This window comes from Dendropsophus ebraccatus, chromosome 13, assembly GCF_027789765.1.
Source record: "Dendropsophus ebraccatus isolate aDenEbr1 chromosome 13, aDenEbr1.pat, whole genome shotgun sequence".
Taxonomy (NCBI): domain Eukaryota; kingdom Metazoa; phylum Chordata; class Amphibia; order Anura; family Hylidae; genus Dendropsophus; species Dendropsophus ebraccatus.
In genome coordinates this window covers 44,186,346-44,201,957 of record NC_091466.1, presented here as the reverse complement: position 1 = coordinate 44,201,957, position 15,612 = coordinate 44,186,346, and the positions used below count along the sequence as shown (strand labels likewise).

Genomic DNA, 15,612 nt, shown 5'->3' with positions numbered 1-15,612 from the left:
AATCTGTCTGATGTGACTTATAAACTGCTACTTCAGTAACACTTTAGTTAATTTATTCTAGTAATAGAAAATAGCGATTTCTTAACTAGCAACATTGTTGAAATAAAATGTATGATAAAGTAGGTCATGTCTGTAAACAGCTCTTCTGCACCCATAAGTACAAGCATTTGACCCATTTTAAATTTAAAATCCACCCACGGCAACTGTAAATGTGCCATCAACTCGGCTTGTTGGCAGGTATGACACATGCTGCTATAGTTTTGTATAGAAAATAATTATGTTTTTACATAAAATGTGGCAATATATTTTTAAGCTTTACCTACAAATAAATCTTGACCCTGAATGCCCTAAGAGTGTTAAGCTTTATTATTCCCCACTTGCTAATTATTGGATGATGTAACATCAATGACGACATACCCATTCAGCAAACAGTACTTGGTCTGACTGATCTGTTTATTTTATTTAATATTTCTTTATTTTATACCATAGGTCATTAACTAATCTGACAACCAGCAATGATTTATGATAACTAGAGATACGCGAACTTTACAGTAAGTTCAGCCGAACCTGAACCTCATGACTTGGGCATTGAATTCCGCTGCCTGGAAAAGACGAATAAATCCCTAGAGCTGCAAATTGGGGTTTTAGCAGTAGGACCCCTCATCATCTGTCATTGACAAGTTATTTAAACTTGGAATACCCCTTTAATGACAGGATTCCTGGATATGGATTAATAGTAATTCCTGGAGTAGGCCAGGTGGAATTCCACACGGAACCCTCGCCACACACTCAAAATCCCGCCTACCTCAGTGTGTCAATACAATGCCTTGTGTGCCTATGCTATCTGCCGCTCCCCACAAAAAAATTTAAGTAAATGTACCATGAGTACATGTGTAGAACAGCGCTGGGGTGAGGAAGCCAGTGCTGCAGTCCTCTTTTTGATCCACAATAGAGCTGCGTCAGAGGGGAGGGGGTTTCACGCCAAAGGGGGCGGGCCGGCTCACCCCACCTCCAGTGCTTCACCCCCGTCCGGTACCTAGGAACAGAATGGCACTGTACACGGGAACCGGGCTGCAGTTCAAAAAAAGGACCGCTGTACTGGCTTCCCTGGGCCAGCACCATTCTATCCATGTGAAACATTAGCTTTAATATGTAAATTCTTTGAGTGTAGGTGTGCGAAGCATCGCACTAAAACACTGAGGCAGGCAGGATTCCCAGGGGAGTCCATGGTGGTGGCTCGGTGCAGAATTCCTCCTGTTTTTCTGTGTGAACAGAACTATTACTTCTCCGATGGTCTAGGACAGAAAATGAGTTAGTTTCTAGGGAAACAGAAAAATATAATCGTTGGTGGTTTTTAATACCTAATCAGGTTAATTACATGTCATCTATTGGGTTCCAATATTAAAATAATTTATTACAACAACAGTATAAGCCTCGTGGTGGCAAACCTATGGCATTCCAGTTATCACAAACAATTTTGGAAGCAAAGCCATATCATAGCTGTCTAGGCATATTGGAGATTGTAGTTCTGCAACAGCTGGAGTGCCGAAGGTTTACCACCCCTGGTATAGGTCATGAGATATTGACACCTGTAACGCCTGGATCCACTGGGCCGTCACCAGAGATGGCACTAACCTCACCAGGGAGCGGAGTCTAAGGGGCCGCTGGTTTTCACCAGAGCCCGCCGCAAGGCGGGATGGACTTGCTGCGGCAGGCGACCCCCAGGTCGCTACCCCTGGCTTGGTTGCTAGCGACGGCAGGCGAGGCGTGGCAGGAGCAGTAGGCAGGAGATAGTGCAGGCAGAGGACTGTAGACGTGCTCGCAGGTGGCGGACAGGACTCAGGAACAATGGGAAGGCAGCGGGCAAGGACTAGGGACAAGGACTGAAGACAGGAACAAGGGACAAGGACTAAGGTCAGGAACAACAGGGAGCTGGGCAAAACGCTATGGGAAGCATGTAGAGGCTCCAACACCTGTAGTGGGGCAGGGCTGGAATTTATAGGGAGTGATTGACACATGGACCAATTAGGAGCGCACTGCCCCTTTAAATCTGAGACAGCCGGCGCGCGCGCGCCCTAGGAGGCGGGGACGCGCACGCCGGCCGGCACAGTGAGAGACAGGAGCGGAGGAGAGGTGAGGCGCCCCCAGGGGCCCTGCACAAGGACCCCGGCGGCAGCATGGGGCAGGAGGAGGAGGTCGCGGCGGCAGCCCGGAACACGGGACGCCGCCGCGGCCGTGACAACACCCCTGTGACTTTCTAAAAGCCATAGGGGGAGATTTATCAAACTGGTGTAAGAGTCTTCAGGAGCCCTCGAAGCAAGCCAGAGCAGGGACCTGGTACAGTATGTTCCCGAGGTTAATGGCGCTGAATTTGACATACTCACAGCAGGATGACTATTGAAGTGAATGGGCAAGTATACGCAGCGGATTTTGCAGCGAGAAATCTGCTGCAGATAAGTTGTGTTGTGTACCCTAAAGTAGAATTGTCTTAGTTGCCCCTAGCAACCAATCAGATTCCACCTTTCCTTCCTCACAGATTCTTTAAAAAAAATTAAAGGTGGAATCTGATTGGTTGCTAGGGGCAACTAAGACAATTCTACTTTACACCAGTTTGATAAATCTTCCCCATAGAGATTTTCTATATTGGCCTATACTGGATAACTGGAGCTGATAGTGAAGTAGAATATTCTCTTGCTCCATTTTTAGGTAATTTCTGAGAGACTGGAGATCGTGGGCAATTTCCAGCCTTAGACTATCATGAAAATAATATACTTATCTACCCTGTCCCTTGTAACATCCATTTTGTAATTTCCCCACCCTTGGTCTCAACTAAACACACAAAAAAGGTTTAGATGATCGCTAGGTATAGCTGTAAGTTGCCTCATCCAACTATTGGTATAGCAGGTGTTTCCTGCATGTTAAAACAAAAGCAAAAGTGTTGCTCATCTAAGACGAAGCACTGTTAGGGCAGACATGAGAGATCAGGGTGTTTTAATACCCTGTGAGCGAATGATAATTTGGCCCACTTTAGTTGACCACTGCAGTGAGAAAAGTTGCCCAAAACACTCACGCCCATCTCTCCAATACATACGACGTATATACCAATGTGCAAAGTGACTGCACCAAAGGCCATATATTTATGATACCAATCACAGCAATTCTTCACGTTGGCAATGCACAGACACACCATTGTGACTGATTCTAACATAATAAAAGATGAAGCAGAGCTCAAGTTTAGTGGAGAAGGTTCTGGTTCTCTCTCTGCTGGAATCTGCAGTCTTTCCATAATTGTGCTTTATAGCGGCTGTTGCTGAAAATCTCATGAGATTTCTGCCAAAGCTGACAGATGTTTCAACAAAAAGCTTTGGCAGCTATGTAATCATCCTACTGGTGGGTTTCCATGGCCGGCTCTGACTCCCGAGCTGCCTGCTAACCTCTTATGTTCTCTCAGTCTATACGCTCATAGGTGAGTGTGTACCAAGGTTGCTACCATTGTTTGGACTGAGAATATAAGAATGAATATTTTAGAATTTCATTGTGGGACTTAAGGATCAAAGAGTGAGATCAAGAAATTATGTGGACAAGTTTATGGGGAGGCTGGCAGGAGAAGTGCCAAATAACACTTTGTCTTGGCTCTGGAATCTATACATAGCACTAGGACAGCAAGTGAATCTTTGCCTCTGGTAAGGGAAAGCTATATTGGACAACATATACTATATGGCTACATTCACATACTGTATTTTTGCTTAGTATTTAGCAACCAAAACCAGGAGTGGATTGAAAACACAGAAAGACTATGTTAACACACTGTTGAAATTTAGTGTATGGTTGTCATTTAATGGAAAATAATTTTAGTTATTTTAAAACAACAGCTGTTGTTTTAAAATCAGTGGGCTAAGGGCCCGTTCACAGACAGCAAGAACAGTAGAATTCCGCAGCAGAATTGTCCGCAGCGGAATACCACCAGCCTCCGTGTCATAATGACACTCTATAGGAGGATCGGGCGCTGAAGAATGAACATGGTTATTCTTCAGCGCGGAGAGACCCTGAGAGATGCAGCGCCCGCTTCCCATAGAGTGTCATTATGACACGGAGGCTGGTGGCATTCCGCTGTGGAATTGTCGGAATTCCGACGTTCTTGCTCTTGTGTGAACGGCCCTAAATGTGTAATACATAATTGTGCTGGGTCTTCAAGAGGGACAGGCACTCTTTGCAGTGGTTCTTCCCTATAGCGAATAGAGGAATACGATGTTGATTGAGGGTTCTCTTTTAAATAAGAATTTCCATAGTAGGATGTGTCGACATGTTTGTCTTATCCCGACAACTAGAGTTGAGCGAACCGTGCTGAAGTTTGGGTTTGTACGAACATGAACCATCGCCATTTAAATCCGGCTGTCTTCCCGTTCCATGGAGAAGGTGGGGACAGCCCAAGTCCATCCTGGAAAACAGGAATACAGCCTAGGTCATAGCCTGTCTCCCTGTTTTACAAGTGGGACTCGGGCGGTCTCCACTTTCCCCATGGAATGGAAAGCTAGCGCTATTCAAATGCCGATAATTCAGGTTCGTACGAACCCGAACCTCGACACGGTTTGCTCATTTCTACTAACAACCCTTTGAATATGCTATAGAAATGTATGCTCCCACTGGATTTATGTTTTACAGGGAGAGATTGAAAACCAAGTCCAGATACTCACTCACTTCATTGCTCTTTCATTACATATAAATGCAGCAACCCCGAGGAGTACATGAGCTGATGGAATAGCTGGCGATGTTGTGCTGGTGTTGTTGTGTGACCTATCACATTAAGGCTTTTGGGTCTCATGGGTTGAATCCCATCAGTGATGATGGAGATTTGGAGGTTCCCCTGGATCACACTTTGGTACAGTATCTTGGCTAATGGCAGTTGGTCAGTGAAGTGCAGATGAAGCCAAGACGCCAGGAGTCAAGAAATTGCATACTGAACCATTCAACTTCTTCCAAAGCATGGAGGTACAAAAGCTTTAAAGTGACTCTGTACCCACAATCTGACCCCCCCAAAACCATTTGTACCTTCGGATAGCTGCTTTTAATCCAAGATCTGTCCTGGGGTCCGTTCAGCAGGTGATGCAGTTATTGTTTTAAAAACGACTTTTAATCCTACAGTGCTGTGTCTAATGGCCGGGGCTTACATTTGTATATGCATTAGGCTGGCACACCCTCTCCGTCCTTCCTCCCCACCCTCCTCATGGTTAGGAATGCTCCAGGCAAATTGCTTCCTATTCCCCTTCTGTGTGCATAATGAACATGGGCTGGATCGTTAAGACACCTGTGCAAAGCTGAAACAGCAGTAAATGTTCCTGGATCATTCCTAATGCTGAGGAGGGAAGAAGAGGTGGTGGGAGCCTAAAGCATATACAAATGTAAGCCCCGGCCGTTAGACACAGCGCTGCCGGATTAAAAGTTGTTTCTAGGACAATAACTGCATCACCTGCCGAACGGACCCCAGGACAGATCTTGGATTAAAGGCAGCTATCAGAAGGTGCAAGTGGTTTGGGGGGGTCAGACTGTGGGTACAGTAAATGCAGGCTTATCTACCTGCTTTTGGGTCACAGCTCTGTATATTTTAAACGTTATAGATGTATATATTCACAGTCAATAAGCAGAGATCTAAACCTACACTACACCCTCCACCCCCGGTAAACAGATGCTAGTTGTGCAGCACATAGCTACACTATGTGCGTGTCAGCTCTGCTACATCAGCTAGTATGGAATACATATTGGGGTGTTGTGATGCAAAATCGGTGAAAAAACACTCCTGTTTTTACTGTGCAATAATAATGACAGCAGTGGGCAGGAAAGAAAGCTAAGGGGGTGAGGACGCACACAGACCAATTAGGGGGATGCATGATGGGAAATTTAGTTTGTAACTCAGGAATGGCAGCTCAGGAGAATTGGTGAGTAAGACTAGCTAGCATTTCATTTTTAGCTCTTAGTTGGATAACCCTTTTAAGGCACTTGCAGATGGTGACTGGTTAGTGAATGTGTGAACTTTGCTCTGAACGATGTTATGCACACTTGTTGATTCCTGGTGGGTGCCATTCCTTAAATTTGTAGTTCACACTGTGGTTGAGCTGCAGTTTCCTATCGTAGGATACAGGTCTGAGTGACTAGACAGCTACCGATCCTGCCCAAAGGGTTTTACAATTACCAGGTGAAAACTAAAGGGTCCTTGTGCAGCTTAACCCTACAGAGTACAGATGATGTTGGTACTTCCACACAAAAGCCACAAAAGGTTAAAGAGTAGATCCTTCAGGCAAGGGTGAAGTAGCTTCTTAGGGGCCTGTTCCACGGAGGGATAATCGGCCGATTCGGTAGATCGGCGCTTGTTTGCATAGTTTATCGGGCCCTGCTTGGCCTGTGGAATAGGACCCTTAGTCCTGTGTCTTCTAAGTCTGAAGGAACAGTGGGCAGCCAAGGTTTAGTAACACTAGCTGTGACTTTCATTTAGGAGATCTCTGTACATCTGTGCTTTATATTGACTGCCATTGATTTACTTGAGAACTGTGTAATGCCTCATTTATCCTGCAGTGTAGGACAACTGAATGCTTGATACTGGATTCTTCCATACATTTTAGCCGATTGCTGGGGGTCTGGGAAGCAGTACATCCTGTGGTCACATTATAGTCTGGGAGCAATTGTTATGCCAAATGATTGTCCACTGTTTAACCAGAAAGGAAATAGAATAACTCATCCAGCAATGCCTCCACTATGGTGCATGCATATATATTTTTCCAGATTCAAACCAATTATTTGAATCTACTGCAGCAACTGAGAATTAATTAAACCCACTTCCCACTTCCTCTTCCCTCCAAGCTAATGTAATGATCCTATTCCCAAGCCAAAGAAAATGCTGGTTTTAAGATTTTAATCAGCTTCAAACACACTGAAATGAGGAAAGTGAAAGATTGATTTACTGCATATAGTCAGAGTTTTCAACTAAAACTGTTGTACTGCCTTGGGATTTCGGCTAAATGAAATTGACGTCTTGCATGGCTAAGTTCAGACAGAATTCCAACCTACAAAAGCCTAAAGCGCTAAGAACAAATACAATAAGTAGGAAAAAGTCATGTATATATTCTAATTAGCATATCGAATCCTTCATGCAGCAGGGGTCATTCACAAGGGAATAGCTTTAGGAGTACAGGGTGCTCGTAGAGCAAAAGAGGAGTCCAACTGGTTTCCTCGTCCCAGAAGAGAAAATCGGTATTATAAATGAACTGGGGGCACTGTCAGAGATTTTACAAAATTTGCTTGGGGTGCCAGGAGCTTTAATTACCCTTCTGGTCATTCATAAGGCAACAGCAGTAGGGTACTGTTACTGGCACTATGAAGGGGGCACTGTGGTTGGAACTGCTATATTTCCAACTTGTTTATCGGACAGTCCTACTAAAGATGGACTCTGAACTCAACAGACTTTAGGGCCAGTTCACACTATGGAATTGACGCCGAGATTCTGTGTTGATCCCCCCCCCCCCCCACACACACACACACACGTGGACTTGGCACTGAATCCTGCCTTCTAGCAGTTTTAATGGGAGGGCTCACCTCCACATGTCAATTCTTTGAGTGGAGAGGGGCAGAGAGCTGAGGCACACAAGCCCTCCCATTCAAACTTACAGAAGGCAGGATTCGGCGCCAAGTCTATGCGCCGATTTCATAGTGTGAATAGTCCCTTAGGCTGAATTGGATTTATCTTTTTTCAGCCCTTTTAAAGGATACCTCTTGCAATGGCTCATATCAGAAGAGGACCATCTACTTGCAAGATTTTATTGGAGTATCCTGTCGTGGTTGTGAAGTGAGAGGTATCCTTTAAGTATGCTACTTTGGAACAGCCAATCTTGAAGGATTCCCCCCCCCCCCCCCCCAAAAAAAAAAAAAAAAAAAAAAAAACCTTTAAGGGCCCTGTACACATTACACATCATTGTGTATTGTGGCCTTTCTACTCACCCCTGACAGATAATGTCATGGAAAAGAAGGATCATAAGGATACTGTCTCTTACCTATTGGTTTAATAAAGATGGCCTCTGGATAGGCCATCAATGTCTGATCAGCAGGGTGCATCCCCACTGATCAGCTCTTTGGCAGCCAGCATATACACAATGAACCAGGATGAACGCAGATGGATCCATTTATTGTGTAGTAGTGGTGCCAGGAGCTCCCAATCGCTTCTATATAAGCTGAGCTACAGTAACCTGGCACTACCACTACACAAGGAACTGAGCTGTCTGCTTTCGGCCTTGTTAATTATGTATGTGCTTGAACCATGGTTCTGTGAAACAACTAGTTGTTCGGGTGCAGGTTGTCAGCACCCTAATAATCAGTCATTTATAGCCTATCCTGGGCATAAGCTATCGATGTAAAATGCCCAGAAACCCAAGTAATAACCAGGCTAATATGACTCAGTACATCTAAAATGTAACTTATTTTTATAAATGTGACTAATATAGTGAACAGGACACAGAGTAGAAATCCAGACACACATATACATTAGACAGCACCTTACCCTTTTCCTCAGGTTACAGGTCAATGTAAGGTTCCTGGAGAATGAATTGGCGAAGGCCGTGTAAAAATCCAGGACTTTCAGTAATGCTTCCCTCTTGATGATATGTAAATCGCAGTAGGTTAACGCTCTGACATTGGCGCAGGCATGAGCAAGAGTGGTCTCTTTCCAGAACACATCTCCAAAGACATCCCCCTTTCCTGTGAAAACATTAAGGTGTTACAAGAGGAATATATCAATTCTGTGGCTGTGTAACCCTGTCAAAGATTAAAAAAAAAAAGGGAGTTTATATTTCATCAATGGCGATACGGTATCAAATCTTAGAAATTGCTCGTTGCCATCTAGCATATTTTTTGAGACTGCCCCCTTCATGGTGAGATATAGTTATGTTGGCAAACTATGGCCCTATAGCAGTTGCAAAAATATCATTGCCATCATGCTAAGAATAGGAAGGCTACAGATTGTGAAACACAGCCTTTTAGTGGCACAGCCGGAGAAAATTAGTAGTATATGGCCCCCCAAGTATTACATGGTTGCCCCAAGGGCAAGAGATGCGATGTGCATAAACCTATGTCCAAAAATGTGGTATTGCACCTTAGGGCGCATTCAGACTATGAAATCCACATGAAGTCCCTGCGCATTCCACCGCGCGATCCCGCTCATATCTCGCCCATCCCACAGACTCCATTCTACGGTCAGGTGCATTCTGTCGTCCACCCAGAGATTTGACATGCCAATTCTTTGAGCAGACTGCAGAATTTGCCCCAGCATAGAGTCTATGGGACGGGCGGAGATGCGAGTGGGAGCAAGAGGCGGAATCCGTGGGATGATCTCCCCACGGATTCCGTAGTCTGAACGCCTCCTAAGTTTCTTCATTACAGCTTATTTGTAATACCCATGAACAGGTGGGTGGATGACCACAACTTATGATGATTGAGCTAAGGTGGTTCTATATATTTTGCCGCTGGTCTTGTGGGCACCTGCAAATGGTTACAAAGAACTAATGGAACATTTAGATGACCAATTCTTTTTTGTCATATCTGCATTTGGAGCACCTGGGAAATCAATCTGTACATGCACGTGGCCAATCTCAATGATGTTTGTCGATGAGGATCAAAATTAGGAAATAAACTGTTTATTTTTACTGAAATTCACATAGCGGAAGAGTAATTTATTATGTATATTTACAGACAAGCAGCTCTTGGATTGAAGAGTTTTCTAAATTGGATCCTTTCTCAAACATGTAATTTTGTCATTTATATTGGCTCTAGAAGTGTTTAGCTAACTGCAGCTCGGCTTCTGCAGAAGAGATGGAAACATAAATGTCATCAGGTTTTATACTGAAACAGCGTGCATGGATTCATCTGGATCTTTAATTTGTCATAGGGAAATCTAACTATCAAGTCTACCTTAAAGGGAATGTATCACCTTAATTTTATTTTACTGATTAGAATCAGATACTAAAAATTGTTCTTTTATTCAAATCTGACTGTCATTTTTTTATTTCACTTTTTGTACATTGTTATGGGGGCTGCCATATTGCCTGGGCTGTTTTTAACAGCATTCATTGGCATGCTTTACTGCAAGACTCATAGACATAGACTGCAGTAGTCAGTGTCTGTCCTCTTGAGATGAATGTGAAGCATTACTGGCCAGACTATGTGACCTTTAAAGAGGTCATTCCACAGGGAGCTGCTATTGTCTTGTTTTGGTGCAATCTATCTACTGGTGTCACATGTAGCTGCAATACTGTACAGATTCCTTTACAGCAGCCTCCTCTTATCACTACAGAAACAACAGGAAGTCTTATCTTTAACCCCAGTGACTGCAAGATTTCAGGATTATTTTATACTATAGATTAAAAAAAATGGAAAAATTAAAAAACATGTCACAAAAAAATCTTAAAAAGTATGTTTAACATAAAAACATTATATAAAAAAGAAGCCATTTTCTGATGACACAGTCACTTTGACTCCATTAGCTTTTCAGGTAAATGGGTGGTGTCTATGATAAGGACATACTGTACATGCACCTAAAATGCATATGGATCACATAGTATATGTAGCATATTAGTGTGGTGTTTTTTTTTTGTTTGTTTGTTTGTTTGTTTGTTTTTTTGCTTTTAATGAACTGAATAAATCAATTTTTTCTGAGTGTTGGATTGAGTTTCATATCTCCTAGGTGTTAAAGCACACTTGGAAAAATATGGACCTGTGCACCGGTTGTCACTCAAGGTGAGCTAGATACATCTTTCTGTATACTTTTGTTATTCCTTATTCACCTCTGGAGTGTGGGGAGAATAGAGTTCTGCAATCAAGAACTGTTGGCCAATAACTCCTTTGCTTATTATCCATGTCCTAATTCTTTCGAAGGCTTCTCATCGCCTTTTCTTCACACAAAAGCCTCCAGTTACACTGCAGTGCTTACTGCAGCAAAGTACAACCAAACAGCCAAAGATTCATCATATTGTTGTAATATAATACAGCTCTGTAATCTGGATAGATGTGAAAACAGTGTTGTATCTGCACTGCACGGTAAGTTTGGTTCTGTTACCCTATCTGTGCAAAAAGCTTGGTTCTGTTAGAATATCTACTCGGTGAGCTTGTTTTTTTTACCTTTTTTTGTGCAGTAAGCTTTGTTCGGTTACAACATCTACCTAGGGTAACAGAACCATATTCACTAAGTAGATGTTATAACAGAACAAAGCTTACTGCACAAATAAGGTAAAAAAAGTTTTATTGTCATATATCTGTAGTAAACATTCATTAACTACTTTGACTTTGCTACGTTAAAGTATTTGTGCACTGAAATTCGGCTTGATAGCAAACCTGTGCTCGATTATGGTATCTTTTCTACGCCAGTAAATTTGACTCTTTATAACTATAGACTATTCTTCATTATGCTCTTTATATGGACACATGTACTGAGCTTGATTCACAAACATGTAACATGTTTGAAATTAGCCTTTTGTGTTTCTGATGTTTTGGTTTTTTGGGGGGGATTTTTAAAATTGTTTGTACATTGTTAGGAAACAGCAGTTTACAAACTCTATTTGATGTTTTTGCAGAAAGAAACAATGTTTTATGTTTTCAATCTAGATGGATAATAAGCAACAAAGTTAGCATGCTTGAAAATGTTTAACAACAAAGTCTGGGACTTGTTCTCCTCTCTGGACACTGTGCTGTTTAAGCACTTCTGTTGTATTTTTATCTAATCAGTGATGTTTTTTTTTTGTTTGTTTGTTTTTTCCAAATAAAAAAAAAAGTGGCACAATACTTTGAAGGAAATCACAGCCAGGATGAGATTGACAAGGAGTTGAAGGCGCTCCACATCCAATTCCTTAGGGAGCACAAAGCTTTGCCTGGCCACATCCTTCTTACTAAGGTTGTCTAGCTCATTTGCCAGGTTTAGATGCTAAACAACCTATAAACTTGTTTCCAGAATACGGTTTTTAAACTATTGGACAACTGGAAACTGTTTAGAAAACAGTATGAACAGAAAAGGAATATTGCGCAAACTGTTTCCAGCAAGTCTGGACATGGCCTAAATAATTTGCAGTGGTTGTTTCCAATTCAATGACTCGCATAGCCCCTAGGTTCTTTCTATGTGTTTAAAAGTAGTAGATGTGTGCATGTACTATACATGCTAAGGCAATGTACACGCAATGTAAAAATATGTGTAAATAATAAATGAATAGAGATGAGCGAACCTCGCGCATACTCGAGTCGATCTGAACCCGAACTTTCGGCATTTGATTAGCGGTGGCTACTGAACTTGGATAAAGCCCTAAGGCTATGTGGAAATCATGGATATAGTCATTGGCTGTATCCATGTTTTCCAGACAATCTTAGAGCTTTATCCAAGTTCAGCAGCCCCAGCTAATCAAATACCGAACGTTCGGGTTCGGATCGACTCATCTCACCCGGTTCGCTCATCTCTATTAATGAACATTACCGTTAATAATGGCCATTATTTACCGTTAATAATGGGCAACATTGTGTGAACATAGCCTTAAGGTGTACATATAGATGTATGAAAAATACAAAATTAATTAGCGTACAAAGGTATTTACACATACAACCCAAACTGACCCGACCACCCCTGCCAATCAGCTATTCACACATACACATAATGACAGATGGCTCCATTCATTGTGTTATGGTCATACTGAGTTACTGCAGCTCAGCTCCCACTAAAGTAAATGAAAGCTCCACTGTAGTAGCCTGGCACCATCTGTACAGAAGGAATCTATTTCTTTATGTATGTTCTGATCAGACATTGATGGCCTATCGTGTGGGTCCTAGAAAACATCTTTATTCTGCCCTGACACAGTAAATACTACCAAAATGGAGAAAGACACCTAAAACAATGCTACTGGAGAAAGTCCACAGCCCACTTTGCCATGACACCTTCAGGTATTACAATGGCATATGACAGGTGTGGGTCCTATTTCAGACTTTGTACTGGGGTCTTGAAGCTTTAAGCTAAACCTTTGGCTGTGAACCTATTAATCTGTAAACCTATAACCTGTGTGTTTTGAGCCCATTTGCTTACATCAGCTTTGTCAGCCCACTTGTGCTACATCCTATACTTGACCAGCTGAGCCCCTCCTATGCCCAGTTGACCTCGGTCTTTAGGATACAGTACCAAAGAATGGCATTGGTGCAGTAAGAGGTGTACCATAGGAGAACCGAATGTCAACTGCTTGTGTCTTATACCGCTATCAGCATAAAACCAGAGTACAATACTTCATCTGTCGCAGTATCGTGGCTTCAAGTGACTACACTTCTTCTTCTCATTTATTCATCTTAAAGCAAATGTACATTTGCTTTAAGCTTCTGAGCTAAAAGAAGTCAAGAAGTCTTGGCAGTCAAGCTTATTCCTACACTCCAATAATTTAGGTGGACAACATGTATAGATGCGAATAGTCTCCAAATTTAGCAGAGCTGAGTCTATAATATGAGATATTTAATGTTGTTTTTACCAATGCAATTGTTTTTTTTTGCATCTCCATGACAATTTCAGTTCTGCTACATCTGAATATTATTTAAGCTATTTGTTACACTGTTCTAATACTGTGATTGTATACTCAATTTTGTGTCCCTCAGATTGGGCGCTGCACAATCCAGTGATGATGCATTTATATCGGAGGACATTTTAGCGCTGTTTGAGCTGCAGAGAGATAAGGAGCCTAGTTCAGCGGGAGGCAGATTGCAGGGAGAAGAGGCAGCAGGGGACAGTGGTTAGTTAAATGAAACATAAATAATCAGAAAGTCTTCCCGGCTACATAACAGCTGAAGAGCTCTTTTTATAATGGTGTTATTCACTTTCAGACTGTAAACTTAAAATCTGATTATGCTCAGCATATGCCGCCCCAGCCACAACATTTGTCAATGTCTTCGCGTAAGACAGCTTTTAGATATGGAGATTTGGCACTTTGACAGAAAACTTACAACTACAGGCAAGAAGCGAAGCCTCCGGTGCCAACTCTATAACAGAGCCTGTAATTATTACTATTCATATGACTAGCACTATCCTTTCCATCCTCTTGGGCAACACAGCATCTCCTATATTTACCAAAATATTATTGCCATGATCCAGCCACCCTATAACCCATGGCTTTGTTTAGCCTGGTGGTGGTGGTGGTGGGGGGGGGGGCTAGAGGTGAGGTGGGGCCGGAGTAGATGCAGAATCCGCTATAAATTCCGCCTCTTTTCCATAGTGTGCACATACCCTTAAGATGGATGTCTCCTCCTACCTCCTCTGGCAGCAATGCCATCACTTACAGATTGACAAAACCCCTCACTGGAAATTTCAATCTCACACCTTCCCCCAGAGTATTTGAATACAGGCTTAGGGAAACAAAGTGACCCTTTAACCAGGTTAAAGAAAGCCTAGCCACTGTTCTATTACTAGGACAAGTCCCACCCAATTGAAGTTCTTAAGAGTCAGGAGAGATTTTCTACTCTTCTACTTTAGCCAATGTTAATTGTCTGATATTGAAGTAAAAGGGCTAAGCTGCAATACCAAACACAGGCTATGGACCAGGGTGGTGCTATTTAAACAAAAACAAAACAAACTGCTGTTCCAATCCGGTACAGCCCCTTTTATTAAACAGATTTGCTATAAAGGCAAGCTTACTACTTACGTCATGTCTATAAATAACCAAGGATTCATTCTTAAGAACCCTAAAAAGCTTGGCGTTCTGCAACATTTATTTAAAAAGGACATTACATTGGACCCCCATAGCCCGTGTCATTAGTAACAAATTGCCTCGTACGGCTTAGTCTATCATTCATGTCTTCAAGCCCACACCAAGCAGGGGCCCAATATATCAACCGCTGACATAATTATGTTTATTAGATAAATGTGTGCCGCTCACTCAAATATCAAACACTTCATCTTATGTTTGGGAATCCTATTAATTTAAGGGGCAAACAGCCAAAAAAATAAAAATAAAAAAACAAGTTTATATTAAAGTGAGAAATACAACATGTTGTGGTGCAGCGAGGCTTGAAGGAATATCTACACATCAGTCATCCAGACAGTCCTATTCTCTGCTGCACAATTTGCTTCAGCGACTCCCCAAATCTATGAAGAATAATGATCTGCACTGTTTGCTCCTTACTGAACCGGATTAACACTCATTACCAAATCTTCCAAAATTTTGATTGTTCTATTAGTTATGTCTCAGCTATTTACAAGTTTGCTAGAAATTATTGAAATCTACAGGTAGTGTGGATACATGTGTTACCGGGGCAGATCTAACCATAGAGTAAATGGTGCTCCGACATTGGGGTCATGACAGGTGTACATCAGCAACCAACTGGACATGGATACTGCTGAGAACTATGGCAAAGTGAGCAGCCATTGGTTCCATGTCTTATCATTTTCTGTAATAGACTGAGGAGCAGCCCATGGGGAAGACTTTAAAGGAGAAGTCCGGCCACAAGTATTTTATTCCAAACAGCAGGGGCACAGGGAAACATAATAAACGATGCTAACTCACCTCTTCCCGTGCCTCTCCAGCGATGATTCGTAGCTCTGGGACCCCCGCCGGGCTCCCGCCCCGC

At 42.4% G+C, this 15,612-nt stretch overlaps 1 protein-coding gene across 2 annotated transcripts in view; it reads right to left on the bottom strand.

The window, feature by feature from the left end:
* Nucleotides 1–15,612, bottom strand: part of KCNH5 (potassium voltage-gated channel subfamily H member 5) — a 189,264-nt gene that overhangs the window by 5,118 nt on the left and 168,534 nt on the right. For both annotated transcript variants that reach the window (XM_069949841.1, XM_069949842.1), the window contains exon 10: nt 8,543–8,739. In XM_069949841.1, coding sequence (XP_069805942.1) covers nt 8,543–8,739 — 197 coding nt within the window. The remainder of the gene's footprint in view (nt 1–8,542; nt 8,740–15,612) is intronic.